The sequence below is a fragment of the Martes martes genome (assembly GCF_963455335.1).
Source record: "Martes martes genome assembly, chromosome: 1".
Lineage (NCBI taxonomy): Eukaryota > Metazoa > Chordata > Mammalia > Carnivora > Mustelidae > Martes > Martes martes.
In genome coordinates, this window is record NC_137888.1 from 197,420,330 (window position 1) to 197,448,259 (window position 27,930).

Here is a 27,930-nt window from a genome sequence, read left to right on the forward strand (position 1 = left end):
GAAATGCCAAAATGGTGTTTATTACAATCTAGATGTAAAACCCAGCAGTGTTTTCCTATCTGACGTGGGCTAAGGTTTCCCAGCCAGTGAGAGACAGGTCAGGAACCAGGCTGGGTGTCAGGCACTTGTCAGGCCCATTATCAGGTACCAAGAACCCTAACACTACCCCGGGCAGCATGGGACTGGGTAAGCCTGGACCAGCAAGGAAGGGGTCCTCTCTGTTCCCACTCAGGCTGAAGCCAGGACCCAGGACCAGACCGTCTAAGCATCACTTAGCAGCCCTCCACTGCCTCGGGTCTGACCCAGAGTGTAGAAAGAGACCCCTGATTAATGGGGAGCCCCTGGGTCCTGCCCCCAGCCATCCACTCTCACAAAAGTACCCGAGGAGGTAGCCCCTACAGTCAACCAGGACGAGGCAGAGGGCGAACCATCACAGATAAGCTTTCCTGCCTGGGAACCAGTGAGTGGGTAGGGCAGGAGAACCGTACTGGCTTTCGTCACAGTGACATTTTCCAAAGTAGAAGAGGGTTAAAAATGCCTCCGCCCCTCCCCTGAGATGAGAGGCCACTCTTTGGGTAAGGGGTAGTAACAGGATCACTAGGCCCAGGGAGGGCACTCCAGGGACCCGGTGGGATGGGGTTGCAGCAAGATAGGGCTGGACCACCCAGCGAGGCAGGCAGACTGACCCTGCGGCCTCCCTCAAGAGACCAAAGGGAGGAAGCCTGAGAGGGTCAAGCAGTGTAAGGGAGACTAGCCTCCCCAAGGCCACAGAGGCAGACCCTCAGTTGCCCTTTCTCCCTCCCTTGCTCTCAATCAGCATTCACAGACAACAAGTCGGTCCCTGGTCACCATGGCAACCAATGGCCAGATGCCTTTCCCAAGGCCTAGCCCATCTGCCCAGCCAACAGTGGGGTGTCTCCAAGGGCCCAGGGAAGCCCGCCACCACGGCCACAACTGCCGTGGCCTAGAAGTCTAAAGCCAAGCCCCAGTGAGCCCAACAGAGCCACATATCCCTCAGGCCACTCTGACCACAGGCGCTGCCACTGAGGCAGATGGCTCCCTAACTCCCAGGCTCTGGGCCCCCTCCAAGGAGGTTTGGAGTTGCGGGCCTCTATCCTGAAGTTCTAAGTGACAAATTAAAACACAGCAAAATGATCCTTTTGTTTAAAAAAAAAAAAAAAATGACCCTGGGCCCTCTGGGTCAGGGCCTCAGCACGCTTGGTCTGGGCCCCAGGCTGAGAGGCCGGCTCCTCCCGGGCCCTCATGGGAGGCCCCGTGGGCTACTGGTTGTTGCAGCCCTGTGAGGCCGAGGAGCCCCCTGCCTGCTTCTTCCTCCGCTTGTTGAGCAGCCTGTTGTTAGAGGTCTTCAGGTCCTTGATCTGCACCTGGTCGTAGTCCACTCGCATGGTTGCCAGGGCGCTGGTCATCTCCTCCTGGTGACAGATGTCCGCGGAGGTCAGGATGGACTGGCCTCAGGAGCCACCGCCCACCTGCCTCCAGCCCCTTACTCATGTCCACGAGGGCGGCAACAGTCTCTGTTGCCTGAGCCATCCCCTTGTGTCACCTAACCCACACTGTGGTCCTCTGCAGTAGACACTGAACTTACCCACCAAGGCACAGAGAGTACAGTGACTCCCTGCGACCACACCAGGGGTAAGGAGGACAGGGACCTGGACCAATGTCACCTGCTAAGAACCACAAGCCCACAGGGGACACCCTCTCGTGGCACACCCACGGCACTGAAGCCCAAAGATTGTGCCCAGGGTGCCCTGGGGCTCTGAACTGCTGCCCTAGGCTCAAACCAGGCTGACCACCCTCCCAAATGTAGATTGTAAGGGGGTCATGGCCAAAGCCCCTTCCTTCACTAAGCACCCCCACCACGTCCCAGTGAGCCAGGAACACCCCGTGAGTGTGGTTGTGCAGCCCTGTGCTCTGAGTGCCCCAGTTGGATCCCTGGGCAGCCAGTGACACCTCAGGTTCCGGCCCTGGGGAAGGGGCTGATGACCCAGGCTCTCAGGAGCCACCACCCTGGAGTCCCTTTTCCCAAAACCCTGGGAGAATGAGACAGCATCCACCCACCTTGACCTCATCCCAGTGGTCTCTATCCTCCTGCAGCACGCGGGCAGTGTGGAGTGGGGTCTGTGGCACCACCATTGATTGCTGGAAGGAGCCCCAAATCCACAGATCAGAGCAGGCACCTGGGGCAGCACTGGCTCCCCGCCCCCACCCCCTCTCTCCTGGTCTCAGATATGGGAAGCAAGGCTCAGGGAGGTGAAGGAGGCCCACTGGAGCAAGGGCAAAGCCAGGCTCTTAGCAGGGTCCTGCAGCACATCTGTGGCCTGCCCCAGAGCCCCTGGAGCCATAACCCCCCTGCCCACATCCCCCCTCCAGCTTGCCACGCTGCCCACCACAGGACAAGGAGGCACTCACGTTGATCCAGGGATGGTTCATGAACTGTGTGATGGTCAACCTCTCGGTGGGGTCTGTCTTCAGCAGGAGGCGGATCAGCTGCTTGGCTGGGGAAGAGAGGGGGTGGGGCGGTTGCAGAGCTCCTCAGAGCCAGTTGCCCCAGTTCTGCCCAGGCTCCCGAATTCCGAAACCCACAGAAACAGTGAGCTAATAACTGTTTCTTGTTTTACGTCACCATGAGTTGGGGCAACTCATTAAGCAGCCATAGAGAATGGATACAGGGCAAATTTGTCTGTGGTCCCCAAAGGGAAAATATTAATAAGGGAGAGGAGTCAGAGGAAGTTTTGAGGAGGCAAGTTTTGAGCCCATTTAGCAGATACAGAAACTGAGGCTCAGAAAGTTTGGGTGACTTGCCTAGGGTCACACAGCTGGAATACGGAAGGTGGGATGTCACACACCCAGGATTTGAAAATAGGCTGCTTTGACACCAACATGGTATCTCCCAGAATGAAGGCTAATGGGGTCTGGCGGAGCAAGTTGGGGAAGAGAGTTTCACTCACCATCTTCAGAAACCTCCGACCACTCAGGGTTGGGGAAGCCGTACTGGCCCAGGCGGATCCTCCTCTTCATCCCTGGGGAGATGGCCTGGCCCGTGTTGGAGTAGAAAGGTGGGAAGCCACACAGGCTGGGAGAGAGTGGAGGTCATTCGGCACAGGTATGAGGGCAGCAGCGGGGTGAACCCATTCGCCTCCCCGAATCCCTGACTGGGAAGACAGGCAACCACCAAGGTAGTCACCTTGGCCAGAAGACCAGCCCTCTGGACTCTGGGCTCCTCCTAGGACTGCCATCTGCCCTTGGCAAGGAGAGACCTTGAGGCCACCTGAAGGAGAGGTGTCCCCTGACCAGAGGGGAAGGGCAGCCTGCGTGAAGAATGACCCACTCAAGCCCCTCACAAGGGTTGGGGGAGGGGGCAGAAGTGGTACTGAGGGTCCCAGGGGATGGGTGGTACTCACAGGATGTACATGATGACGCCCAGGGACCACATGTCACACGACTTGTCATACTTCTCTGGACCCAAGACCTCAGGAGCTACCAGGGCAGAGGGCACAAGAGGGCACTCAGTGCCAAGGGTCTTGGAGCCCAGACAGGAGCCTGAAGCCTGAGCAAGGTGGGGATCAGGTGCCTGGGTTGGGGGGTGGGGCAAAGCAGACTGGTGTCTGGCACCTTCTGGGAAGGCAGCATGTGTGTGAAGTTGGGGGAGGAAAAAGAGCTCGCAGAAAAAAATAAACCCACTTTTAGGCTGGGCTATATCGAATGATAGCCTCCTAGCTTCTTTGGGTCGATATTGGCCTTGGTGAGGGAGGAAACGGAGAGAAGGCCAATCTGGTATTAGGTGGGATCCTGCCACAGGCAAGAGGGCCTCTGTCCCCCAGCGGCCTTGTGTCCCTTGTCTCCCTGAATGTACAGCCTAGGCGACAGGCAAGGACAGGCCCGGGACAAGGCTCCGGTTTTTACTTCCAACATGGCTACCATCCCATGGGGCCTTGTTCTTCCCCCCTGTGCAATGAGATGGGTAGGCCAGAAGATTTCTAAGCCAAAATACTGCAAAACACGTGCTGGCCAACAGGATACCATTTCAGCTGTCTTGGGGCTCCCCACTCCTTAAGCAGCAATCTTAGAAGGCACCCCCTGAGGGGAAAGAGCCCTCTGTAATGGGAGTCATCCCCTCTCTCGGGTAAGGAGCACCTTTAGCAGGGGCTTTTCTAGATCTGGGCTGCCCACTCACAAGGGAGCAGGGAGCTTCTCCAAGGAAGCCTGAGTAGGTGATACCCCCAAGTCCAATCCTTGCCCTGGCCTAAGGGACCCTCTCCCTTGAGACAAGGGGCTGGTGCCTTGTATCCTTCCAATGTAATCAGAAAGTCCTGCCTACTTTCTGAATATGAATCCCAGAAAGATAAAAACTGGAGAAAAACAACCACGGTTGGGCTCCGTCCCAAGCTGATGGCAGCCTTTTATCACGTATATATTTAGAGCTACTGTGATGTCATTCAGCTCACAGGCCACAGCAAGAATTTTCCTGGATCTATTTTCAAAAGCAGAAGCTGAAGTTTGGGAGAATATTTTTGCAGCCTCCGGCCCCCCACGTCACCGCCTCCACGAAGACAGGATCCTTCCCTCCCTCCTTACTCGGCTTTAACCCTTTGGCTTCTGCAACTCCCGGGGCTGTCCCACTCCACAGCAGGGTCTGGTAGCGGCAGGAACGTACAAACCACATCCCAAGGACTCACCCACGTAATAGGGAGTATAGCAGGGTGTCTGCAGGGCATTTTGGGTGGTCTCTTTGGCAAAGCCAAAGTCGGTGAGCTTGAGTACTGCATCTTTCTCCTTGGACGTGTAGAGCAGGTTTTCAGGCTGGGCCAGGAAGATAAAGCATGGGTCTGGAGTTAGGCACCAGGTCGGGGTAGGGACCCTAGAGGACCTTCAGGCAGACTTCCTTCACCTCAATCAATTCAGGAGGAGCCAGCTCCACCTCATGAAAAAGACCCCGGCCTTGGTCTCCAACAGTATGGGTCAAATATGGAAAAGACCAAGGTGACTGGGAGGTGTTTCCCCCAGTTCCCAGAAGGGGAACAGAGGCAGCAGGTGTTCAGCCAAAGCAGTGAAGAGCCAAGGGCCACGGACAGCCCAGGGGTAGGAACTTTGGAGCCAGAGTTGGTAATGCTTCCGTGAAATACCAAAATGAGGGTTCCGGGGCAAGGGAGGCTCTCATGTCCCCAAGCACTCGTCTGGTACCCAATCTAGAACAAGCCAGCAGGGCGGCCTGCCTGAGGCTCTCGGGGAGAAGGCCCCCGCCTCAGGCCCCAGGAGCTGCACAGGGGCAGTTCTTCCCGGCTGCAGAGCACAGAGAGGCCCGAGGGAAGAGGGTAGTGAGGAGGTCTGCATGGAGGAGGCAGCCCTAAAGCTGGTTCTTAATGAACTGGTAGGACCTAGGGCCATGGAGGAAAGGAGGAGACCCTCAAGCAGAGCTGGGGTAGTAGGACAGGGAGTTGGATGGAGTTCCAGTTTGGAGCCAATGAAAGCCCTTTCTCTGATTCTATTTGAGATGCTCTGACCTTGGATTGGGATGAAAACAGGAAAGCACGTTTAGTCTCCACAAGGCAGTCACCTCTACAGAAGACTGTTCTCTCCTTGGGAAAAAAAGGAAGCCAGGGCCAAAATAAAGCAAGGGTTCAGAAGGTGAGTCTGTCATGGCTCCACGCAGATCCAGAATCAAAGGATAAGTGGGCTGGCAGTACTCAGCCAGAAGAGGAACCTGATGCTGCCGCTGGTCCCCGAGCTCCTCTCGGCCCAGTCTCAGAATGAAACAGGCCTTAGGGCAATGCTCTAGGCCTGGGGCAGAGGGCTCAGGACATGCAGGGCTCAGGACTCTGCTCTGACAGTGGCTGGCACATGTCTTTGAATGCATGTGGGGCTCTCATGGTTTGCCTTTTGCCCATCTGATCCTGATGACCTCGAGGACCCAGTCCTCCCTGGATAGGACATTTGGAGAGCTGAGCCTCCAGAACGTGTCTAAAGCTCATGCACTAAAAGGGTAGGCAGGCCCAGGAACCGGGACTACCTCCACTTGTTCCTCCTTGCCTCCCAGCGAATGGCCTCTTTCCCTTCAAATGCTGGCACTGGGGGCCCTTGGGTGGCTTAGTCAGTTCAGCATCTGACTCTCAGTTTCATCTCAGGTGGTGATCTTGGGCTCCTGAGCTGGCCCTATGCTCAGCGGGGAGCTGGCTTCAAGGATTCTCTCCCTCTGCCCCTCCCCTCACTCTCCCTCTCAAATAAACAAATCTTTAAAATAAAAAAATCCTTGCTGAAAGAATAAATGAATGAACACTAGTGTGGCACCCGCACCAACTTAGGCAAGATAACAATCTCTTTGAGACTTGTTTTCCTCATCTGTAAAATGGGTAACCGATCCCACAGGGTTATGAGAGAATTAAACAAGATGTTTGTCAGGGTCTACTGGCTTGAGGTAGGCACTCAGTTATCCTAAAGCCTATTGGGATTACACAGTGTTTGAAAGATACAAGGAGACCCATCTGACTAGAGCAGGATGAGTATGCTGGAACCATGGAAGAAGTGGCTGAGGAGAGCAGTCTGGGCTCGGGGGCAGAGGCCTTGAATGACGATCAAGGAAACCTGCCTCCATCTAGTGGGTGCTGGGAGCCATTGGGGGTTGTGCACTCCCTTCTCTGGTCCCCCAACCAAGAGCCTCACCTTGACATCTCGGTGGGCAATGTTCTGGCTGTGCAAGAACTGGATGGCAGTGCCGATATCCCGCATGATCTCTGCAGCTTCTGCAGACACAGAGGAGAGGCGGTGGTACGAGGCAAAGGTCGGGCACCCATGTGGCTTCCGACCATGCCCCCGGAACAATACAAGATGGTGATAGCAGTCCAGCTACCCAGGACGCCCATCCTCTACACCCACCCCAGTCATCCTAATTCCCTCTGGAGATGCCCCAACCCACTTGGACCTCTTTCCTCGGGCCTGGGCTACCTCTACCCAGCTCAGGTGCTGGTTGGCACCTAGAGGCTTTGAAGCCTCCATCCCAAGGCCATGGACAGTTCATCTCTGACAATGTGTTACAAACTCATAGAACTCCTTGGACACTCTGTCCCACCCTCTCTTGTTTAGCAGGGGAGACTGAGGCATAGAGAGGAGGAGGGCCTTGCCCAGCATTGCACAGCAATTCTGTGCAGCCCTTCTCTGTCCGAATGCTCCCCATTGTCCTGCTGCATGCACGTACCTCTCTCAGTGAAGGCCTGGTCGCCACGCTCCTGAATCCGACTGAAGAGCTCACCACCTTCCATGCTAGAAGAGAAAGTGACTAGAAGCAGGGCCCCCTGAATCAGGTGTCAGTCTACTGCTGCCCTGAGTCACGGGCCCAGAGCTTGGGCTGCCTCCACCTGGCTGAGTCTAGAGCAGCCCAACCCTCGTCCAAGTCTCAGTTGCCTCAAGGAAGGGAGGAAATGTCAATCGTCATCATCATTATCACTGCTTCTAAACACCTACAGTGCTCTGTGACCCCAGCCTGGTCCCTTAACTTCCCTGTGCCTCCACTTCCTCTTTTGTAAAATGGGATTTTTGGCACCAAAGTCACAGTTATGCAAACTGAGTAAGCAGGATGCGTGGAGCACTGAGAATGTAATTGGGTACAGGGCGAGTACCACCTTAACATCTTCCTCCACATTTCCATGGTAGTTACAGAAACTCAGAAAGGTTAAGAGCTACCCCAAATCACACAGTGAGCGGGTGGCAGAGCCAGGATCTGAACCCCAAATCTGACTCGAGAGTTGCTAACCTATCGGATGAGGGGGCACTTAAAGGTAGATGGGGAGGATCTCAAGGTCCAGACACGAGACCCAGAGTCTGAGGAAGGCTAGGGCTGAGCCACAGTGCTGTTGGGAGAAGCCCAAGGTAGAAGAGGCCACTGGCTCCTGGATTACCCTGTGGTCTCCTGGGACCATGGGAGCCCAAACCCAGGTAGGAAGGAGAAAGCAGAGGTGACTGTGTGTGACCCGCTCCTCCCACATCCTCCGTACCCACACACTCAGGCTTCCAGTTGCCTTCTCTGACTACTCTTCCTGCCCCTCCTCACAGAGTGAGATCACACCCATGGAGGCCATATTGGAGGCCCCGTAGTTCCCTTCCCACCCTGGTGGGAACAGCCTGCACCCGCCCCCCTCTGTTACTCCTCAGGGGCTGGGGTGCCTCCCGGGGCTGCTATCTTAAGAGCAGAGAGGGGCCATAGAAGAATGGAGCCCAGGGGCCATGGGAGTACCGACGAGGCACTGAAGCGGGATGGGCCAGCGTACCACTCCATGACGATGAGGAGACAGCGCTTGCTGTGATGCAAGTTCTCGTACACGTCCAGGATCCGCACGATGTGAGGGCCACCAGAGGCCTGCCAGTGGTGGTCCACCTCCTGCCGGGCCTTGGGGCTGTCATACAGGAGCTGAGGGCGGGTAGGCACAGAAAGTGTCAGGCACATAGCCCACCTCCCCAGTAGCCACCCAGAGAGTTCCACTGCCCTCACTTTGCAGACAAGAATAGGGAAGCTCAGAGAGGCGGGTGACCTGCCCACGGTCACCCAGCTTATGAAGGGCAGAATGAGGATTCAAATCCAGATCTCCCTGAGTTGTGGTCCAGTGACCACAAGGAGGCCCCAGGAAGTGGCCAACAGCTTGGAAAGGCTCAGAGGCCGCTGAGAGAAGCCCTGCCTCTCTTCGTGGGGGCTGCAAGCCAAGCGGCAGTGGATGGGCTTTGTAGACTCACACATCAGATGTGAGACCCCAGGCCAGGGGCCACACATCCCCGGAACTGCCTTTTTCCAAGGGGATGGCAGAGTTGTAGACCCAAAGGTAGAGTCCAAGGGCAGGAGGGACCCTAGCTGAAGGAAGGGCCAGCCTGGTCTGGTGAGGCCTGGGTTTGGGACTGAATCCCTCCAGTGACTCAGTGTGACCTCAGGCAAACATTCCCAGCTCCAAGCCTCAGCCCACAACTCCGTAAAATGGAGTCATAACGGAGTCATCCCCAGAGGATGCATCACGGCAAGGCCCGTGGTGGGTGGGTGGACAACAGGATCCCTGCTCAGGTTAACTCAGCCCTAGGCTACGGCTGCCAGCCAGAAGGCCAGTCACCGGAAGTGCGCAAGGCCCTGGAGTGGTCCTGTTTGGAGGAGGTGTCGGGAAGGAGAAGTCAGCCTGCAGGGTGAGGTGATCCAGAAGGCGGAGAGCCCGACCAGCCATCCTCGCACACGGCTGCTCACCTGAGACCCCGCCCCGTTCATTTCCGAGTTGCTCAGGGCTGCGGACCAGGGTCAGAGCTCAAGCCTCAGACTCAGAACAGCTTCATCTCCCTCAGCACCCACAGGACCCTGGGCCGTCCCTGGCCTTGGTCTCCTCCTCTGTGGGATGGTTTCCCCTCTACCAGGGCCCTGGATGGGGCAGACTCTGGGATCAAGCTCCCTAGGCAAAGGCAGACTGAGGCACAGAGGAAGGCAGAAGGTTCTCACGTCTGCTGCTCCGTGGCTATTCCTCCATCTCTAGAGCTGCTCACCTTGACCCTAGCCTGGGGGTGCAAGAACATAGGCAAGTCCCTCCACCAGTTTTGGGGTCCCTGCTCCATCAAGCATTTCAGGATGGGGGTGCGCATAGAGGCTGCTGTGGACAGACTCCCCGCCTGGAAACCATGAGTCCCTTGCTCACGCTGCCTCTGCCTCCCGGAACATCCTCAGCTCCGTGCCCACACAGCTCCTGAGCCCCAGCTTCTTGCTCACGGCGCTGGGGGTGGGGGCTCGGTCACCCCCACTCACCACGTCAGCTCAGCCCCACTGTGTTGAGGTGGCTCCAGCCAGGGGTAGCCCAGTCTCCAGCCACAGGACCCAAGATGCGCCATCCTCCCTACCCCCACTCTTGTCTCCTCTGCACTCTTTCCTGCGTGGCCTCCCTGACCCCAGCCTTCTCCTCCCCAGGCTGGCCTGACTTGACAGTGTCCTGTAGGGGTCTCCAGGCTGGCTCCTGGACCCCCTCCTCACTCTGCCCTGCTCCTGGTATCTCACCCCTACACCGAGGTCCTCTTTCTCCTCTGGTAAAATCCTAAGCACACAGCTGGAAACATCCCAGTGGGGTCCCCAGCCCCACCTATTCCTGCCCCCACCCTTTAAACCCCCACACCCATTCCTCCAAATAACAGCCACCTTCTCCCCTGGCATTCAGGTCTGCCTTCCTCTCATTGCCTGCTACCCTTGGCCCCCAACCCTTTCCATTCTGGTCAGAAGGACGGTACTTGCTGACCCGAACAGCCCTCACTCTGCCTATGCCACATATACTCTTGCCCTTCTCTTTCTCCATCAGGTCAACTCCCTCTTTTTGAGGAAACTTCTGGGCTCAGTTCAGATGTCTCCTCCTCTGGAAAGACCTCCCAGCACCTTCTCCTAGGGTTTTTGTCTCTCTACCTCCCCCCAGGCTGAAAGCAGCTTTAGGGCAATCCAAGGAGGACTGGCCTGCTCCTGAACAAAGGGTGGGAGGATGGGCACGGTGCTAGAAGGAAGGTGTGGGAAGGAGAGGAGGAGGGGAGGGGACGGCCAAAGAGGGGCCCACAGGGCTCAGGGCCTGGGCCAGCACCCTGTGCTTTGCTGGGGTGGAGGAGCAGGGGGAGGCGCCCCGAGCTGGAGCCTCGGACTGCCTCCCACCCCACTCAGTCCATATTTAGGAACCCATTTCCCACACGGATTAAAATAGGCCTTTTCTGAGTGTCAAGGGCTTGAGAACAGGCCTAGGGGTGGGGAGAAGGCTGCCCCCAGAAAACACAGTAAATGCCCCCACTGCCCTCTCTGCAGGGGAGATCACAGACACCAGAGCCCAGGACCCGGCCCACCCAGGCCCAGCTGCCAAGGAACCTCCTGGGCTATCACTCTTGATCCCTCAGCTTGGCCCTGAGTGTGGCCCCAAACCTCCTTGAGCTTCAGTTTCCTCCTCTGTCTTCCCCACAGCCAGCGCCTTCTCCTCTTCCAGGAGTCCCCCCAATATCGCCTTCTCTCAGAAGCCCTCCCTGACCACCTTGCCAAAAATGGACCTCAAGGATCCCTCGGTCTCCCTTCACCTTTTCTTCTTATAAATATGTATGTGTTGTTCATTGAGGTACTCTCCACACACAGTAAAATGTACAGGTCTCAAGAGTCCAGCTCAGGGAGTTTTGACAGCTGCACCGCCCCCCATGAGCCACACCCCCACCAAGACAGAAACACTTCCAGCTTCCCAGCGAGCTCCCGCGTCATCGCCCTTTTTACCTCCCTCCTGTGCAGCTCACAACCTACAATTAGCTTGTTCCTTTGATAACTCTTTAAACAAACACATGCTTATAGATATTGCACTTTTCAACATGCCTGGCTCTGTTCTGAGCACTTTATAAATATTAGGAGCAAGGGGCTTCATTATTCCTGTTCCTTAGCTGAGAAATGGAGGCACAACGAGGGGAAGTAACTGGTCTCAGACCACATGTCTGGTTCCCCAGCCAGGCCAGCACCAGGCTGCCTCCCTTAGCAGACTGTGGGCCCACAAGGGCACGGCCAGCCTGCCTGGTCATCCCTGGGTCATGGTAATGGGGTTCAGGGCCTGACACAGAGCACCGGCTCATGTAATGTCTCATGTTCATTTACAGAACAAATCTATGAAGTGGGGGTAAGAGGAAGAGACCCTCACAACCCATCATGAGGACAGAATAAAATTAAACTGAGGAAGACCCGGGAAGTTTCAACAATGAGAGACATGACAACCTGGCCAAATTTGCTCCCCACTGTGCCTTACCCACCCTTCCTGGTAAACCAGACTTTACCTCCTCTTCCAGGGAGCCCATCCTGACTGCTCTGGCCCACAAGGCCATTGCTATAAATGGCAATTTGTAGGCTTCATTCATGTAGGTATGTGAGTCCACACAATCCTTCATAAAAGATGTCCCCAAGCAAGAGCCTCATTTTCGCAGGCATGGAAATGAGCACAGGGCTAGGAGAGAGGAGGCTCTGGTTCTACTCTGACTCACAGCGTGAACTTTGGTGGTTCCTTTGCCTCTCTGGACCTCTGTTTCCCTAAAGTTGAGCTATAGCGCTTGGGCTAGATTGAGAGAAAGGAAACCTCTGGTCAGGGGGTTCTTGCAAAGCAACTACAGTAGAACCCCTCCCCCACCACCACCCCCAGGGAGCAGCCCCTGAGGCTCCATGGACCCATGTCTAAAGGCCTGAACCCAATGGGGGCCACCTGGTCCCCAGTCACAGTGGGGAAGAAAAGAAGATGGCGTAGGCTTCTGACCAGCCAGTTTGGCAGACCCCAGGCTTACCTCACTCCCACCCCATGTCCCCTGGGCTCCCCAGGGGTCCACCAAAGCTGTGGGTCTGTGATGGCTCCTGGGCAGCTCTCCCAAGCGCCCAGCAGGCACCCACACACCCATGAGGCAGAATCCTGGCTTTCTCCTAAGGGTGGGGCTCCTGGCCATACTTGAGGTGTGGGCCCCACTGAAGTTAGATGAGCATCAGATCTGAGATGACATTTCCTTGAACAAACGACACTGCTCTAGCCTCAGGCTTTGACGAAGTGGTTTCGACCTCTCCCTTCTCCCTACTCTCCTTTGCCAAATTCTCCAAGCTGCCCCCAGAGCCAACAGCCAAACGGCCAGACCCCTGCCAACCCCACCAGACATTGGACCCCAACGAAGGTTGAGGTGGAGAGGCCTTGTGCCCTCCACCCACCCACCCAGCAGCCTCAGGACTAGCCAGGCCCCCTCCTCACCCGCCCCCATGCTGCATCCTGTTCCAGCCAAGGACAGGCTCCCCATGTGGGTGGAGGAGCTCCCGACTTCAGGAGCTGGGAAACGAGAGCAGCATTGGACTGGAAAACAATTTGCAGTTTACAAAACACACTCTCCCCTTATCTCATGGGAATGCTGGTGCCGCCCTGTGAGACGAGCAGGGTGCGGCTGGCAACCCCAATTTACAGACTGAGAAAAGAGAGGTTCAGGAGGATGAAGTCACTGCCCAGAGGCCACCAGGCTGGAGTGTGACAAGGCTGAACTGGGAGGAGAAGGGACTTTTGAGAGAGCATCCAGACAAACCCTCCCTGAGGGGAAATGAGAGGAGGGGGAGGCACCAACCAAAACTATTGCTTATAGGCCTCGGGAAGCTTGCTCTGAAATGAATGTGTGCATGGGTGCCGGTGCACGGGGGGGGGGGGGGGGGGGGTTGCACGGGAACATGGATATAGGCATGTATAGGGGTATGTCCCTGGGGCGCATGGGTATAGGAAGCATGGGGTAGGGGATGTGCGTGAAAGTAGGGCCGTGGGCATGTGTGTCTCCAGCCCCTGCAATAGTGACTCTGAACCCCCGGAGAGTGGGACCCATCCATCTGTCCATTTATTCATCCAATATTTTCTCTCTCTCTCTCTCTCTCTGAAGTGCCCACCAGAGTACTAAGCACAGAGAGGCACCCAAGAAAGACGGGGGTCTTGCTGCCACTTCTCACCCTGTGACCACCTTGGCCAAGCCCAGACCCGATTCAGACCTCCTCTCCCACTGGGGCCCTGTCTTCCATATCACTTCACATGGCCCAGAGCTGTGAAAGTACTCTGTCTGCTCTTCTAGGGCATCAGATGGAACTGGGATATCTGTAGCAGCTCTGTGAGGACACAACTTTGGGACAAGCCCCCAACACCCTACTTCAGTCCCAGAAAAGCCCACCTACCCAGGCCCTTATACTCACCCACATATCTAGTGTCCACATCCAGCTAACCTCAGGGCCGGGCTCTTCTCAAGTAAAAAGTGCTCAGTCTCTCCATCTGTCTCACACACAGGAGCCCCCAGGCCACCAGCCTGGACAGGCAGCCTCCCCTCACCCAACCTCCACACTCCCAGCCAATTTACCCACAGCCGGGGCTAAGCTGCTCTGTGGCCTCTGTGGGAACACCCACTCCTTCCGGGGGAAGAGAGCTGGCTTGCAATCTCTCCTGCCAGTGAGGCACTAACAAATTAAGAAATACTAACTCCGGATTTCATGACAACCCACAGCCTGAGAGACATCATCCTTACAGCAGAGAGAACCTCCTGGAGACCAGACATCCGGATGCTCTCACTGCCCAGTGTGCCACTCTAAGTTCCATTATTTCCACTGCTCTACTCATTGACAACAGGCATTTTATAATCCGAAAGCATGACTAAAACAAGAAACGTCCGATTCTCTTTAGAATACAGAGAAAAGGGTGCCTGGATGGCTCAGTGGGTTAAGCCTCTGCCTTCGGCTCAGGTCATGATCTCAGGGTCCTGGGATCGAGTCCCGCATCAGGCTCTCTGCTGCTTCCCTCTCTCTCTCTCTGCCTGCCTCTCTGCCTACTTGTGATCTCTCTCTGTCAAATAAACAAATAAAGTCTTTTAAAAAAAATAGAATACAGAGAAAAATAAAACATACCAGAAACCCATGTAAACTTGTAACTAATAACTGAGGATATCTTGATTCTGAGCTTCCTGAGAGTCTTGGCAAAGAAGGAAACCAGATAGACTCAGCTTCTTTTATCATCAAGAGAAGCACAGACATTCGTTGAACTTTTTCCACAACCAAATTCTTTTTTTTTTTTAAGATTTTATTTATTTATTTATTTATTTGAGAGGAAGAATGAGTGAGAGAGAGAACACAAGCAGGGGGAGCGATGGAGGGACAGGAAGTAGTAGGCTCCCCACTGAGCAAGGAGCCAGATGCAGGACTTGATACCAGTACCCTGAGATCATGACCTGAGCTGAAGGAAGACACTTAAACAGCTAAGCCACCCAGGTGCCCCTCAAGACCAAATTATTAAAGAAATTTAGCATCAGACCTTACATGAGGGAAAAGTATAACATCTGACAACGTCTTCAATAATAATTTTGCAAGATACAGAAAGATTCACATGAACCCATAAATTCCTTCCTAAAGACTGAGGCCGGCGCATGGCATCGCAGCCTGGCACAGCCGCCGGGAGCTGGACAGAACCTCATCAAACCCTCTTTTTTCTGGGGATTCCAGCTTTGTTCTGGGCCAGAGTACAGAAACAAGAGAGGCAGAAGGACCGGTATGTCCCCCCACAATACCTCTTCTCCCACTGGGGGGGGGTCTCACCCCGGCCTCAGGCAAGGGCAGACTAGAACACTGAAAAATTGCATTTCTGGGCTATCCACCGCATCACAGTCAATGCCAAACACTCAGGCAGCAGAACTGAATGGAATGATATAGGGAAATACAGGTCTTTGACTCCCATTTTGTTCATTGTGGGGAAACCTCTGTTCTCCACAGAGAGAGGTCCTGGGGAAGAAAAAGCACTTTGAACCTACCACACTCCCTCCTTGACAAGAACATTCAGCTCTGTCATGTCTAAGGTCCCTTCTGGCTCCCAGTTCTGATTATTTGGCATTATTTTTCCCGCTAGACAAAGCCCTGATTTTATGAAAGACACAAAACACCAGAATAGCTAAATTCATTTTATGGCCAGTTGTTGAGACCACGCCTGCCTTGTGCTGCTGGCACCAGTGACGGCTTCTAACACACTTCACTCTGGCCCCTGGCCAGCCCCTGATCCCCACGTGCCACTCTGCCCACTCAGAGCAGAGGCCACAGCCTCAGGGATGGGGGGGCAGGTACAGGTTGACCTCAAGTTCAGGATTCAGGTCTTCTTCTTAGAAAGCCAGAGCCAGGCCCCCCTCCCCAAAGCGCCACCCCACCCCAGGACGCCAGTGCTCCTTGGAGTGCTGCTGGCAGTGTCAAGTGTAACTTTTTCACCATGGTTTCAAATTAGAGCCTCAGACATGTGCCACTATTCTCACACAGACTCATTTCCCCGGCTTTCGTAGCTCATTAAAGGAGTTAATGGAACCAATTTCGCAGCTATGGATTAGTTGGCCTCGTGCCAGATCAGACCTCACTTCATTAAGTTCTGGCCATAGCCTGTCCTCCAGCTCGCCCTGTCCATTTGCCTCTCTTACTCAGAGGCTAAGTTCCAGGGAGGTCAGCTCACGGGACACCACTGACCCCAACCACCCAGGCCCCAGCTGGATGCTCAGGGACCGATAGCAGCAGATCTGTTTTAGCCTCTCCTTCATGGCAGCTGTCCCTGCCCCCATGCTCGGCCAGTGGGGTGCTGGCCCCGGCATTTGACCACAGATGCCACCTCATTTGGTGTTCACCATATCCTGAGAAGAACCAGTGTCATCCTTTTAACTGCGGAGAAACTGTGACTCTCTGAGCCTCACTGGTCCCATCTGGAAAATGGGAGCAAGGATAGTATGCAGGTTAAGTGACTTGCTCAAAGTCACACAGCTGGGCACTGAGATCAGGACTTGGCAGACAGCCGCTTTTCTCGCAGAGCAGACAAGACAGGGAAGCCCAGCCAAGGGGGCCCAGGAGGAAAAGGAGCCCCCAAACAACACCCTTCCAGGCCAAGGCCAGAGCACCTGATGGCAGGGGGTAGAGTGTGGGAGGGAGGGTAGGCTTGGAGCCTCCCTGACCACCTCCCACCACAGTCCTGGGAGAGAGGATGGCAGAGGCTCCGTGCCAGCTGTCTTCACAGTGAGCTCTGTCGACAGCAGATCCAACACATGTGTGGAAATTGTCAAGTCTCAGGAACACAAGACTCCTCCAATTTGCTAAATTTTGGTAGCCTCAGTTTATGTTTCCCACCAGCCACAGACGACCTGGAAACAAAGGCAGAAGTGCCGGGTCTGGGGAGGGCTAGAGACGGGTGGAAGAGGGGCAGAATACTTCCAGAAAGAGGGAGCTGAGCTGGGCTCCAAGGCAGGGAGGGAGAGGGACAGCAGGAACATAAGTGCTAGTTGGGGCAGGCCCACGGGTCCCAGTGTCCCCAGCCAGAGACCATGTACTATGAAGGACCAGCTGTGGGCACAGGACTCCGGGTCAGACAGACCTGGACTTCCCTCTTCCACTTGCCTCTAGCTTTGGGCAGGCCATCAACCTCTCTGAGCCTCACTGGTCCCATCTGGAAAATGGCAGCAGTGACAGTAAGCATGTCCCCAGGTGGCCATGAGGATGGAATGAGAACACAGAGAGAACTCAGATTAGCACCGCGCCAAGTACGTACAGAGTGGAAATGGGCCTTGAGGTTCGCTTGGCTCCAGGATTCCCCTGGGTCTGCCCTGAGGTGGCCCCATACTCTTTACCTCCAGAAATGGGGCAATCCAGATGCAGCCTCTGGGACCAAGGGGAGACAGACCCCTTGCAAACCAGCAGGTCGCAGGAAATGGTCTCAAACCCTGAGACAGACAATACTGGACCTGGCTTTGCAAAAATGGACCAAGAAACAAGAGTCTACAGAGTCTGGTTTGCTGTAAAAGGCCCAGTGAGGAAGGGATAGACCCTCCAGTGTGGTGAGAGGGTGAGATGGCTGATCTCTGGGGAGGGATCCTGGGGTGAGGTGCGTTGGGGGACCAAGGTTCCCTGGGGACCCAAGCCAGGGAACTAGCTCAGCTCTCAGCTTGGCAGACTAGAAGAGGGGCACAACTCAACTCTCTCAGGCGGCAGCCGCCTTTATCCCCCTCAGCTGCCCCAAGCATCCTTTTGAGCAATAGCCCTTTCTGCAAAGGGCCAATCCCTTAAGCTCCCTGAGCTCCGGCTCCCCATCTGTGGAAATGGGTGTGCAGTCTCCTCACACAAGGCAATGAGGACGGGAGGACAGACAGGTCTGGGACTGTCAATATCTACTTCACAGGAAGGGAAAGAGGCCCAGAGACAGCTACAACATCCTCTCTCTCTCTCAGAAATGACACCCGGAGTAAGTGGCAGGACCAGAACTCCCTTTGCCCGAGGCAGGTACCAGATCCCAGCACTCCACCCAGAACCTTCTGAGAGGGCTGTTTGAGGAGAGGCCACTCAGGGGCTTGTGAGGGTCCAGGTTCTATTATCCTCCTTTAAACTTCATAGAGGAAAAAAGCATTTTTCTGTCAAAACCAGCTACGTTATCAGTGAAATGTTACCCTGGTTCTATTTCTTCTATGACAGTGTAAAAATAGGACATTTTCACCCTCAGACTAGAAAATTTCAGCAAGCGCAAGTGTTTTATTCTCATCTCAGAAGCAATGTCCCTTTAACAGTCCCTTCTGGTGAAGAGACCCCCACCTCAGCCACGGTCTGTGCCCCCAAATGGCCAGTTGTGCCACAGGGATGCCCACATAGCCAGTGGGGCTACAGAGGGTAGTGGCCACCTTCCCTAAGCAGAGGGTGACTAGGGCAAGTGAGGCCATGCCCAGGGGACCCCTGCTCAGGCACCCAGCAGGCTATGCCCCTGGCTGGCCATAGTAATAGGAGAGCCAACACCTTCTAGCTCTTAGAAGAGTGACGGCTAGTCTCTGTCCCCCTGGAGCAGGTGTCACGAGGATAACAAAGGAATAAATGTGTGTGTTGGGGTGGGAGAGGGGAAACAGACCGGACTATTCCTGGAGGCATAGTGCAGAGACCTTAGGAAACCTTCTGACTCCACACCCCACTCCCCAGACCTGCTCTTTCTGAAGCCAACAGCCAACATCGTATCTGCTAGCATCTCTCCCATTTCCCTTGGCTCCATCCATGTCCCTGCAGCTCCCCACACAGGCTTGGGTGAGCATAGGCAGCCATGGCCTAACTCAGGCTACTCCCAGAGGGGCTTCCAACCTCCACAGGCCCCCGGCTGCTCTCCCTTTCTTGCTCCTCTTCTGCTCGAGGACTCTGAGGGTTCCAACTCCCAGGAAAACTTCTTGGTCTTGGATTATGCCATGGAGCCATAGCCATGAAGAAGGGAAGTCCTCCTCTGAGAGACCAGGGTAGTGGCCTGGCCACACTGAGGGATGCTCCTGCCACAGGAACAGGCAATGGTGACCCATCCCCATTCTCTCAGTCCTTCCTCAGGTAAAGATGCACCCTGGTATAGGCTCAGCCTGATGAAAGGCTTTGACTGGGCAATGGAGTACAGTGGAAAGGGGTCTTCCAACCTAAGTCCTAACCCCAGAGCTCCTGTCCGTAGCAGAACACAGACCTTGCTGGTGGAGTCTCACAGATGACTGTCCCCCTGGTGACACCAGTTACCAGCCAGCTTCAGAGAGGCATCTTGGGACCCCCTCTAGCCAGTCTCCACACTGCCCGTCTACTTGTACCCCTACTTACCTCTCTGGCAATGCCCACAAATGGCACCCAGCAGAGTGCCCAGCCCCTAATCTTACAGATGGGGAGACTGCGGCCTGGGAGAGAGGTCTGGCATCCCAGGGATGGCTGAGAGCCACAACTTGACTGCCACACAGGTCAGACAGGCTGCTCTGAGGCGTATCTGTGCCTTCCGGAATCTCAGCGTCCTCATCCGTGACCCGGGAGTGATACAACCCATTCTTACATTTTTCTGTGTCTGGGTTCAGCATAGAGGAAGCACTCAAGGGATAAGTGGGTGCTCTTATCCCCACCCCCACAACCAAGTTCTGCCCCAAGTGCCACTGCCTGCCAGATAGCGTGGAGGCTACCAGCCTGTCCCTCTGCCACAGCCTGAGAAGGAGGCTTATTTGTGTTGGGGGAGCATCTACAGAGCAAGTTGTGAGTCCCTTGTTGGAGGCTGAACCCTCAGGAATGGGGTGATGAGTGTAGCAGGTCCAGGCCCTGGCCCATCACACCCCCGAAAATAGCCTTGAGTGTCCCAGATGATGGGGTCAGGTGCAGAGCGCAGGCTAGAGAGTCAGGTGCTCTGGAGGGCTCGTCCCAGCCAGTGCAAGGAAGCTCACATGCAATATTGTCCCCTAGAGCCGAGGGAGGTTGTACCTCATGTTCAAGGCCTCCCAGTCCCTCCACAGGTTCCTCCCACTGGCTCTGACCCCAGCCCCTTCTCTCCTCAGCCTCAGTCTCAGCCAGAGAATCCTTGGGAGTCACAGTGCTCCTGATCTCACACTGCTGTCCCGAGCAAGAGTCTCAGACCACTGAGCCATAAAAGGAGACCCAACAGCGGAGGCTGCTGCTGAAGCTGAGTTCCTACACTCCACAGGGGACTCCTCGGGTTACAAGCTTGGCCCAAATGTTCCTGACTCCACTGCATTGGCTGCCAAGGCTACCGGCACCTGGTCAAGGCCAGCAGCAGGAGGGGACACTGTGAGTGGCGTGGGTACAGCCAGAAGCTCCTCCTTTCTGTCCGATGCCTACCCTACCCTGTCTGGGGAGACTTTCAGGGTGACTAGCATGAATCCCCAGCACCTGACTAGCCTCCATCTGTCTGCTGTCTGCCCTTGGCCTGCAGGCTGCAGAGAAGAGGCCCATTAAGCCTGAAACTCCTGAGACAGAGTAACAAGGCCAGAGAGGGGAGGAACTAAGTGACAGCAAGGGAAACAGAGAGGGGAAAGAAGAAATGAAAGCAACAAGGAGCTAAGAAGAATAGAAAGTGTCACAAAGAGAAAGCAGCGAGGACAAAAGCCCTAGCCTAAAGGAAAAGGCAATCCTAACACCAAAACTGCAAGAAAACCCAAAATCAATATTCTCAGTGTCTCTGGCCTGTCCAGTGCTGAAAAGGCCTCCTGAGGCTCCTTGTTCCCCCAAACAGCAGCCTCTTCTTATTCTCCTGCTCTAAGCAAAACCCCCATGGTTCCCAGCAATAGGATTTTATTCACGATTATGCAGGGCCTAATCTACTTAGTTCCAAAAGGGTGGGAGGGTAGGGAGAAGTTCAGGACCCAAAATTCTTTTCACACTATTCTTTCTCACCCCACAAGGGGCTGGCTTCCCCAAGTGCACAAGAGCCCAAGGGAATCCTCAGAAAGGTCAATAACGTGCCACCAAAAAAAAAAAAAAATGCACTCAGACAGCCTCTCATGTGGGAACACAAAAGATCTCGCGCAGATAGGAACAAGGCATAACAGAACCAAAATTCTCCTGGAAGAAACACAAGAGCCCGTGGGAGCCATGTTCTTCCGCCCCGAGAGCAGCAAACCCACACATATTGCGGGGGGCACACTCTTACCAAACCTAGGGATGGTCGTTATCTTCAACTCTTTCCTGGTGACCATCACCTTTGGACACCCGGCAGCCAGTCACCAGGCTGGTACCAAAGGAGGTGAGGGGACCACAAAGCCGATGCTCCACCTGCTGCCCCCTCACAGGGGTGTCCCATGATGATATCCCAAGGAGGCCCTTGCAGAAAAAGATGAGGGATCCAAGTAGGGAAATGGCTTCCCCGAGATGTAACAGACCTCAGCAGAGACATAACAGACCTCTGTTGTAAACAGAAACCAGGCCCTTCACACATGATCTGAACTAAAGGACAGCGCAGGAGACCGAGAAGCCTCTAGAGGACCCTGAACAACAGTGCTCCAAGAGGGTTCTGGCGACATTAGGAAAGAAAGTTTCGGGAGAAGGAAGCAGGATTTCTGCCCGCTTAGTGAGGGGGGACACCAAAGACAGACAGAGGTCCCTGGGGGTGCGGTATGAACCAGAGTTGAGGGAGAATGAGAGGGGGGAGTCGCTGACCTTTTTTCAAGGCCCTGTATAAAGGTCTCTTCTTCCACATAGTCCCTCTATGGCTCCCAGCGTCTGCCGGGGCCTGGCCACCTAACCCACTGAGATGCACCGCGTCCGACCAGGACCCTTGGCTGGAAGTGGGGAAGCAGAACTCTGCGGCAGGTGCTGAGCGGTCCACACCAGGCATGCCATCACACACACCCTGTGCCCTCCTCTGTCATCCACATCCTTCTCAGTCCAGAGGCCTGGATTAAAGCTGGCAGTCTCTTCCAGGAAGTCTCCCCTGGGTGGCCCAGCCCAGACACGGTTTCCTCTCACCCACTCACCAACCTCACTTCCTGCCTGTGGCAGTCTGGACGCTGCTGGGCTGGGCTTGTCTGAGACTCACGAGGCTCGAGAGGAACCACACAACCTCTCTGAGACAGCCCCACAGCCATTATGTCCCTTGCGTGCTGGCCTTTGGTACCGTGTGTCCGCTCACGGGCAGAGCCTGCACAGTGAGGAGAGCTGGGCAGAGAGAGAGAGATATGAGAAGCGCCACTCGGGCTCCCAGCGGAGCCATGCAGGAGGATGCCAGGACCCATCCAGGGCCCTAGTCTTAGAGACCCTCCCCTGTCCCCATAAACTAGCATGAGGCATGGGGTGACTTAAATACAAAGACTCTGGCATCAGATGCCTAGGGTCCCATCACAGCCCCACCACTCTTCAGCTGTGCATGGTGGGCAAGTCGCTAACCTTACTGAATGTCAGCAACAGTAACCACAAAATGGGAATGGAGAACACGTATCATGCACTGGGAACGGAGCCTGCCGGACAGAACAGTCTGGAAAACTGTTAGCCGTCTATGAGAATATCAGAATCCACAGCAGCAAGGCCTGAAGCCTGGAGAGACGGCATCAGCTCCTGGAGAGGCTGGGAAGATTCCGGCCCTCCCAGCAGAGGGGATCCCCAGCAGAGGTGCAGGCTCCAAGCACAGCTTCTAAACCTGCAAGCAAGGCCAGCTGGGCAGGTATGAAGCAGCTCAAAACAACCAATCTCTGCCCCAAACTCTGCTACTGGCATTCTTTAGGGCTGGATGCCCTTCCTAGGATCTTTGTTTAAACAGCCAATGGCCCACCCCTGACAGTTCAGCAGGTTCCAGCAGCATGGAAGCCCATGAGCTCCCCCAATTCTTTCCTTCCAGAAGAGGGATGGCCCAGGGAGGAGGCTGGGTACACTGAAACCCCTCCTGGGGGGACTCCACCAGACAGGGCTGGCAGGGCTGCCCACCCTACCCCGAGCTTCCCAAGTTGTTGACTCGGTAACAGATGACCTGCCCAGGCTGATCTGACCAGTCTGGAGATGGCAGGTGAGGGGGTGGCAGCTGCCAAATGAGAAAGTACCTGGCCTGCCTGGCAGCCCCACCCAGCCTCCACTCTGGCTCACCAGCGCCAGCTTTGGCAGGCAGGCCGCACCCATGGAGCCCTGGGGCAGCTCCCCGGCCTGGGCTCTAGCACCCCACCACTCTACTCCATCTGATGAAGAAGAGAAGAGGAAGGCACGGGGAGTCTCAGGGGCCTCTGACATACTCCAGTGGTCAGAGAGGAGGGCCCCGAGCCCCAGAGTCCAGAGAGCAGGGGCAGGAAAGAAGACTCCACTTTCCCCACATGCAGGACCCTCTCTGTCCTCTCAGAACCTCTTCTTGTTTTTTAATTTATTTTTTAATTTATTTATTATTTATTTAAATTTTTTATTGTTTATTTATCTAAGTGCCACAGTCACTCCTGCCTGCCGTGTGGGAGAGGACCCCAAGCGGGCTGGGCAGGAAGTCAGGAGGGGAGGAAACCTGGCCTCTGCTACAGTCTGTCATCCCAGTCAAGCTACATGGTTTCCGACCACTGACTCCAAGTCACAGTCTTCATACACATGATAAGGACTGAGGGATTGTGTCTCAGATGTGGTGGGGTGACTAATGGGGGACAGATATGCAGGGCTGTACCCAGCTAGGAGTGAAACTGAGGGGTACCAACTCATCAGTCAGGCCTAGGAGGGGGCACAAGATGTCAGTAGGAGGCAGCCTCCTGCCCCCCATACCTGCCAGGCAGTCCCCTCTAGGTCCTGCCAAGGGGTCAGCAGCAAGTGCTGAGGGTGGAATGGAGGGTGGAATGACCGTACCAGCAGCAGAAGCTGGCCTTGGGAGGGAGCCACTGAGTGGGAGCAAGGCCAAGATGGACCACGACAGTGGAAGGGGCTGAGGGGAAGAGGCCCAGCACCCCGGGGAGGAGCCTTCCCTCCAGGGCCCCTGGAGAACAGTAACAGCTACGGGGACACTGACCACAACTTTTCCTGTATTAGACGTGCCTACTACATTCCAGACTTTGGGCTAAGCACTCTGCCATCTTGAGAAACAGGGCCAAGAGGACAGGCACTTGTCCTGTCCTGTACCACCTAGGCCTGTATCACCAAGAAGGGCAGAGACAGCAGAGGGCAGAGCCTAAGCAGAAAAATGCCACGCTCCTCCTCCTCGAGGTTGGAGCCACCACTCACAGGACAGGTACGATGTTTCAGAAGCGGCACTAGTGCCATCTTGGAAGATGGTAAAGACGTGCCAGATGGCAGAAACTTCCAAACTCACTCACTAGAGGGGGACTGGGGGCAAGTCAAGGAAGATGTTGGAGTGGGAGCCACATCTAATCCATGTCCTCCTAGGGGCCACCTTCTGAAGGTCCCAAGACAGTAGCCCTAGCCACACTCACCCATCAAGCCTAAAGGGGTATAGCAGGGGGATTTGTTCTAGGCCTGCCCTATTCTAGAACAGAGAAACACGAGGTCCTAGATTCAAGAGGAGGTATTTTAGGCAACCATTGCAGTCAGAAGTGCCTCTAAGTCACTTGTCAGACACAGCACCCATGGAGAAGGGCCTAAACCCAGCCCTGCTTAAAGCTGGTGCTGTCTGGGTCCCAGATCTCTGGACTCTCACTCCATCCCTGCCTGGCTCACAGCATCTGGAACACCACAGGGGTTGGTCAGAGCTCAGGCCTGGCTCACAGGGCCAAGCCTTGGTAGTAAGAAGAGGTTCTCTAGCTTCAGTCGGCCCCTTGTCTATCTATCCAGACTGCCCCAGACCCACAGAGGTGAGAGCGGGGAGATGGTGCTGAGGGAAAGGGTAGAGACTCACCCCCCGAGACGAGCCAGTTTTCCCCTGAAGGACTCAGAGTTAGTAGGGTTAGTAGGTGAAGAAGCTGTATCTGAGACTCAGCCTCACCAGCCCAGTCCTGAGCCTCCTCCAGACCCATCCCATCAGCCCTAGTGCCCCTAGGAAAGACACAGGGAGTTGGACCCAGGTCCCTGCTCAGATACTTGCAGACACTATGACCCAAATAAGTCCTGTAACCTCTCCAGGCCTGCACCAGGCCCAGTACCAGTTGCTCTACAGGCATCGTCTCCTCCCAAGTTCACATCAGCTCCTTATCTTTCCCCCTGAACAGAGCCAGAAACCTGATTTCCAGAGTCCAGGACCTAGTGCAAGGTCATGGAGCTGGCAAATGCAGGCCAGAGATTAGAGCCACATCCGCAGAACCCTGCACTCAGGCTCATAATTGCAATGTCTGTAAAAGGAGAAGATCCTTTGCTGTGTTCTAATGTCCAGGAGCCACTTTCTTTGCCATGATCTACCCGTCCAGGTGGCCACTGGCACAAACTACAGTTGAGTCAGGTTCCCAGTGACCACAGATTCAGAGCATTCTGGGTAGGGGGTAGGTCCTAGGCCCAGAACTAAATGACTTAAGCCAGAACTATGTGGCTACCTCAGCCACCCCCAGAACTCTCTGGATTCCCCTTGTATCAGAGAGTTCTTGGCCTCCAGGGAGCCAATGGTGTGACATAGATAGATGGCTGGCCCGCCCTCTGCCCAGGAACCAGGGTGAGTCAGGCTTGGAGCAGGACCTACCCTTTTCAAAATAGGGCCGGTGACTCAGCTGGAGCCCATCAGCAACCTCTTGCTCACTGGTGTGATGGGCCCTATCCTTGCCCACCAGCGAGCCCTGGGAGGCTCCCACCCATCACTCCAGCCGGGGCAGTCAGGGACCACAAGAGAAAGCAAGCAGCCCCACGCCAAGCCTCGGTGGGAACTCAGCCTTAGGCAGAAGGAAACTCAGTTCCATTCCAGTCAGAAGAGCTTCTCATGAAAAAAAGAAGAGCTTCTCATGGAAGGAACAACCAAGCTGAGTGAGGGCTTCCCGCCTTTGGCCAGAACACATAGGCCCAGCCAAAACCCCAGAGTCAGGAACCACTCCTTCCCTGTTTCCGGGTCCAACAGACTCTACCCCTACTGACTCCACCCCTTGCTTTCTGAGCCTTGTTTTCCCTGTCTGTAAAACAAGGAGGACCAGGAGCCTGACTTTACAGGGGAGTGTGACAATGAAAGGAGAGACTGATCATACGGTACACCCACAAGCCTCTGCTGCTGGGCCTCCCAGGTGGCCCACGGAGCAGTGAGGGGTCACTGACCTTCAGGGCACACTTCTGCCCAGTGCGCCTGTGGAAGCACTCCAGCACCTTGCCGTTCACACCCAGGCCCAGCACCTGCTTGGACAACTGGTAGTCATCGGTCACCGCATACTTCTTGGGCTCCCGCCGCCCCCCGACGGCAGGAGCGCCGGCTGAGCCAGGTCCGCAGGGTCCACCTTGCAGGGGCACAGGACCCCCCTGCTCCTCTGCTGCCTCGCCATCCATGGCCCCCGGGGGGCGCTCAGAGGCGACCCCAGCCTGGCGCGTCCAGGGCCACCTGGGGGAGAAGGGAAGAATGAGTTCTGCTCAGACTCCTCCAGTACACCCCAGCCGGAGCCCCCGATCCTGGCTGGGCTGCGGGCAGCAGACAGGGCCGGGAGTCGGAAGCGAACTGTCCGAGAGTACGGACTCGAGGCAGGGGGCGGTGGTCGCGCAACCAGGCACTAGCGAGTCCCGCCCGACACCTGTCAAGAGGTGAAGGGTCTGGGCGCCAAGTGGCCGCGAGGTTCTGGGAGCAAAAGGTGGAGGGAGCCCTACGTGGGCGTACCTGGCGAGGCCGTCCCTGACAGCAGAATACCTGGCTGGCGCCGGCGAGGGACAGGCACCCCAGTCCCGGGAACCCGCGGCCGCGAGCTCCTAGATCCGAGTCCCGCCAGCGACCGCTCACGTGACCGCTCCCCTGCCGCCCCCCCCCTCACCCCCCGTGCGTCCCGGACTTGGAGCGGGCTCGGTCAGCCTTAAAGGGCCAGACGGGCCCTGGCAGGACCAGGCGGGGAGGGAGGTCCCGGCGGGCCCCGCCCCTGAGCCCGGATAGAATAGGGGGCGTGGCTTCTCGGAGAGGGCGGAAACCTCCTTGATTCTCCCGACACCCGCGAGGCCTGTGTGAGCCCCGGAGTTTACCAGCGACTTAGGAAGTGACAGCGCAGGAAGTCTTGTTTCTCTCCTGAGCCGGGCGTCTTTTCTGTACTCTGCAGACGGCCCTCCAGCGAGGCTTGTAAGGCCTGCGACTTCCTTAGTGGTGGCCCACCGCCAGCGTACCTAAAGTCTTAATTTTTGCCATCAGGACAAGTGCAATAGTATTTCGTTGTGATTCGCACTCTTCCAGTCCCTGGGGACTCTGGGTGTCTCTCACTTTCTGTGCATCTCATGCTCATATCCGTGGCTTATTTTTTTTCCTTGGGATACAGCGTCCATAGACCAGACATCCTAAACTCCTATTTTGTCAGATCCATTAACTTTTCACCTTATAGCTTGGGCTTTTGGTGTCCTGTTTAAAAAGTCTCCTCCTCCCACTCACTATACTCTATATTAGCTATGTGGCGTTCCCTTCCACTTTTAGGTCTCTATTCTGAACCCATCTTAGACTATCTTGGGTATTTTGAGCAAGTTTTCCCATCACAGGCTGTTAAACAACTCTTATTCCACAGATGAGGAAACTAAGGCCCCCTAAGAGGAAACAACTTGCATAGAGTCGCAGGGGAGGTTGCTCTCTTCTGTGACAAATCTGCACTACTCCAGTATATCCGCCCACTCCCGTACCCTCGTGCTGAGGGACTGGAACTTGACGGTTCACTTGGGACTGGGAGGGAGAGGCTTGGGTTAGGGTCCCTGCGCGGGCTTCTGCTGCCATCTACAGGCCACTTGCAGGACCGCAGGCACTGAGGCTTCAGGCCCACCGGGTTCTCTGAGCCCTGACTTTGGGATTTGGCCCAAATAGAGCTCCCGCCCACCTCCCTGTACAGCAACACACACACACACAAACACACACACATACATGCACGCACGCTCGCTCATGCACGCACGTGGGTGCACGTGGATTCCTGGGCTGCAGATCCAAGGCTCTTCAGAGCATTAGATCCCAAAGAACTGGTACTTGCTGTGTGTAGGTCTTGAGCCAGAGGAAAGGGCCTGGGGCTCTGTTCTGTCTCCTTGAGACAACCTTCAAGCTGGCAGGGTTTGGTAAAGCAGAGACCCTGATGATGGCTTCGACTGAC

At 55.6% G+C, this 27,930-nt stretch overlaps 1 protein-coding gene across 3 annotated transcripts; it reads right to left on the reverse strand.

Annotated features, from left to right (window-relative positions):
* MAPKAPK3 (MAPK activated protein kinase 3) lies at positions 1-26,648 on the reverse strand. 3 transcript variants are annotated; one of them, XM_080820841.1, is made up of 11 exons: positions 26,484-26,648; positions 25,937-26,213; positions 8,280-8,419; positions 7,211-7,275; positions 6,679-6,758; positions 4,698-4,821; positions 3,423-3,498; positions 2,970-3,094; positions 2,431-2,516; positions 2,080-2,160; positions 1-1,433 (listed from the first exon to the last, which is right to left on the reverse strand). In XM_080820841.1, the coding sequence occupies exons 2-11, from the start codon at positions 26,159-26,161 to the stop codon at positions 1,281-1,283; spliced, it is 1,155 nt and encodes a 384-aa protein (XP_080676967.1). In that variant the 5' UTR covers positions 26,162-26,213; positions 26,484-26,648; the 3' UTR covers positions 1-1,280. The 3 variants fall into 3 exon arrangements, with proteins under 3 accessions (XP_080676967.1, XP_080676968.1, XP_080676969.1); XM_080820842.1 differs by having other exon boundaries at positions 26,514-26,617; XM_080820843.1 differs by lacking the exon at positions 2,080-2,160 and having other exon boundaries at positions 26,484-26,606.
* Between the last annotated feature and the right edge of the window lie 1,282 nt (positions 26,649-27,930).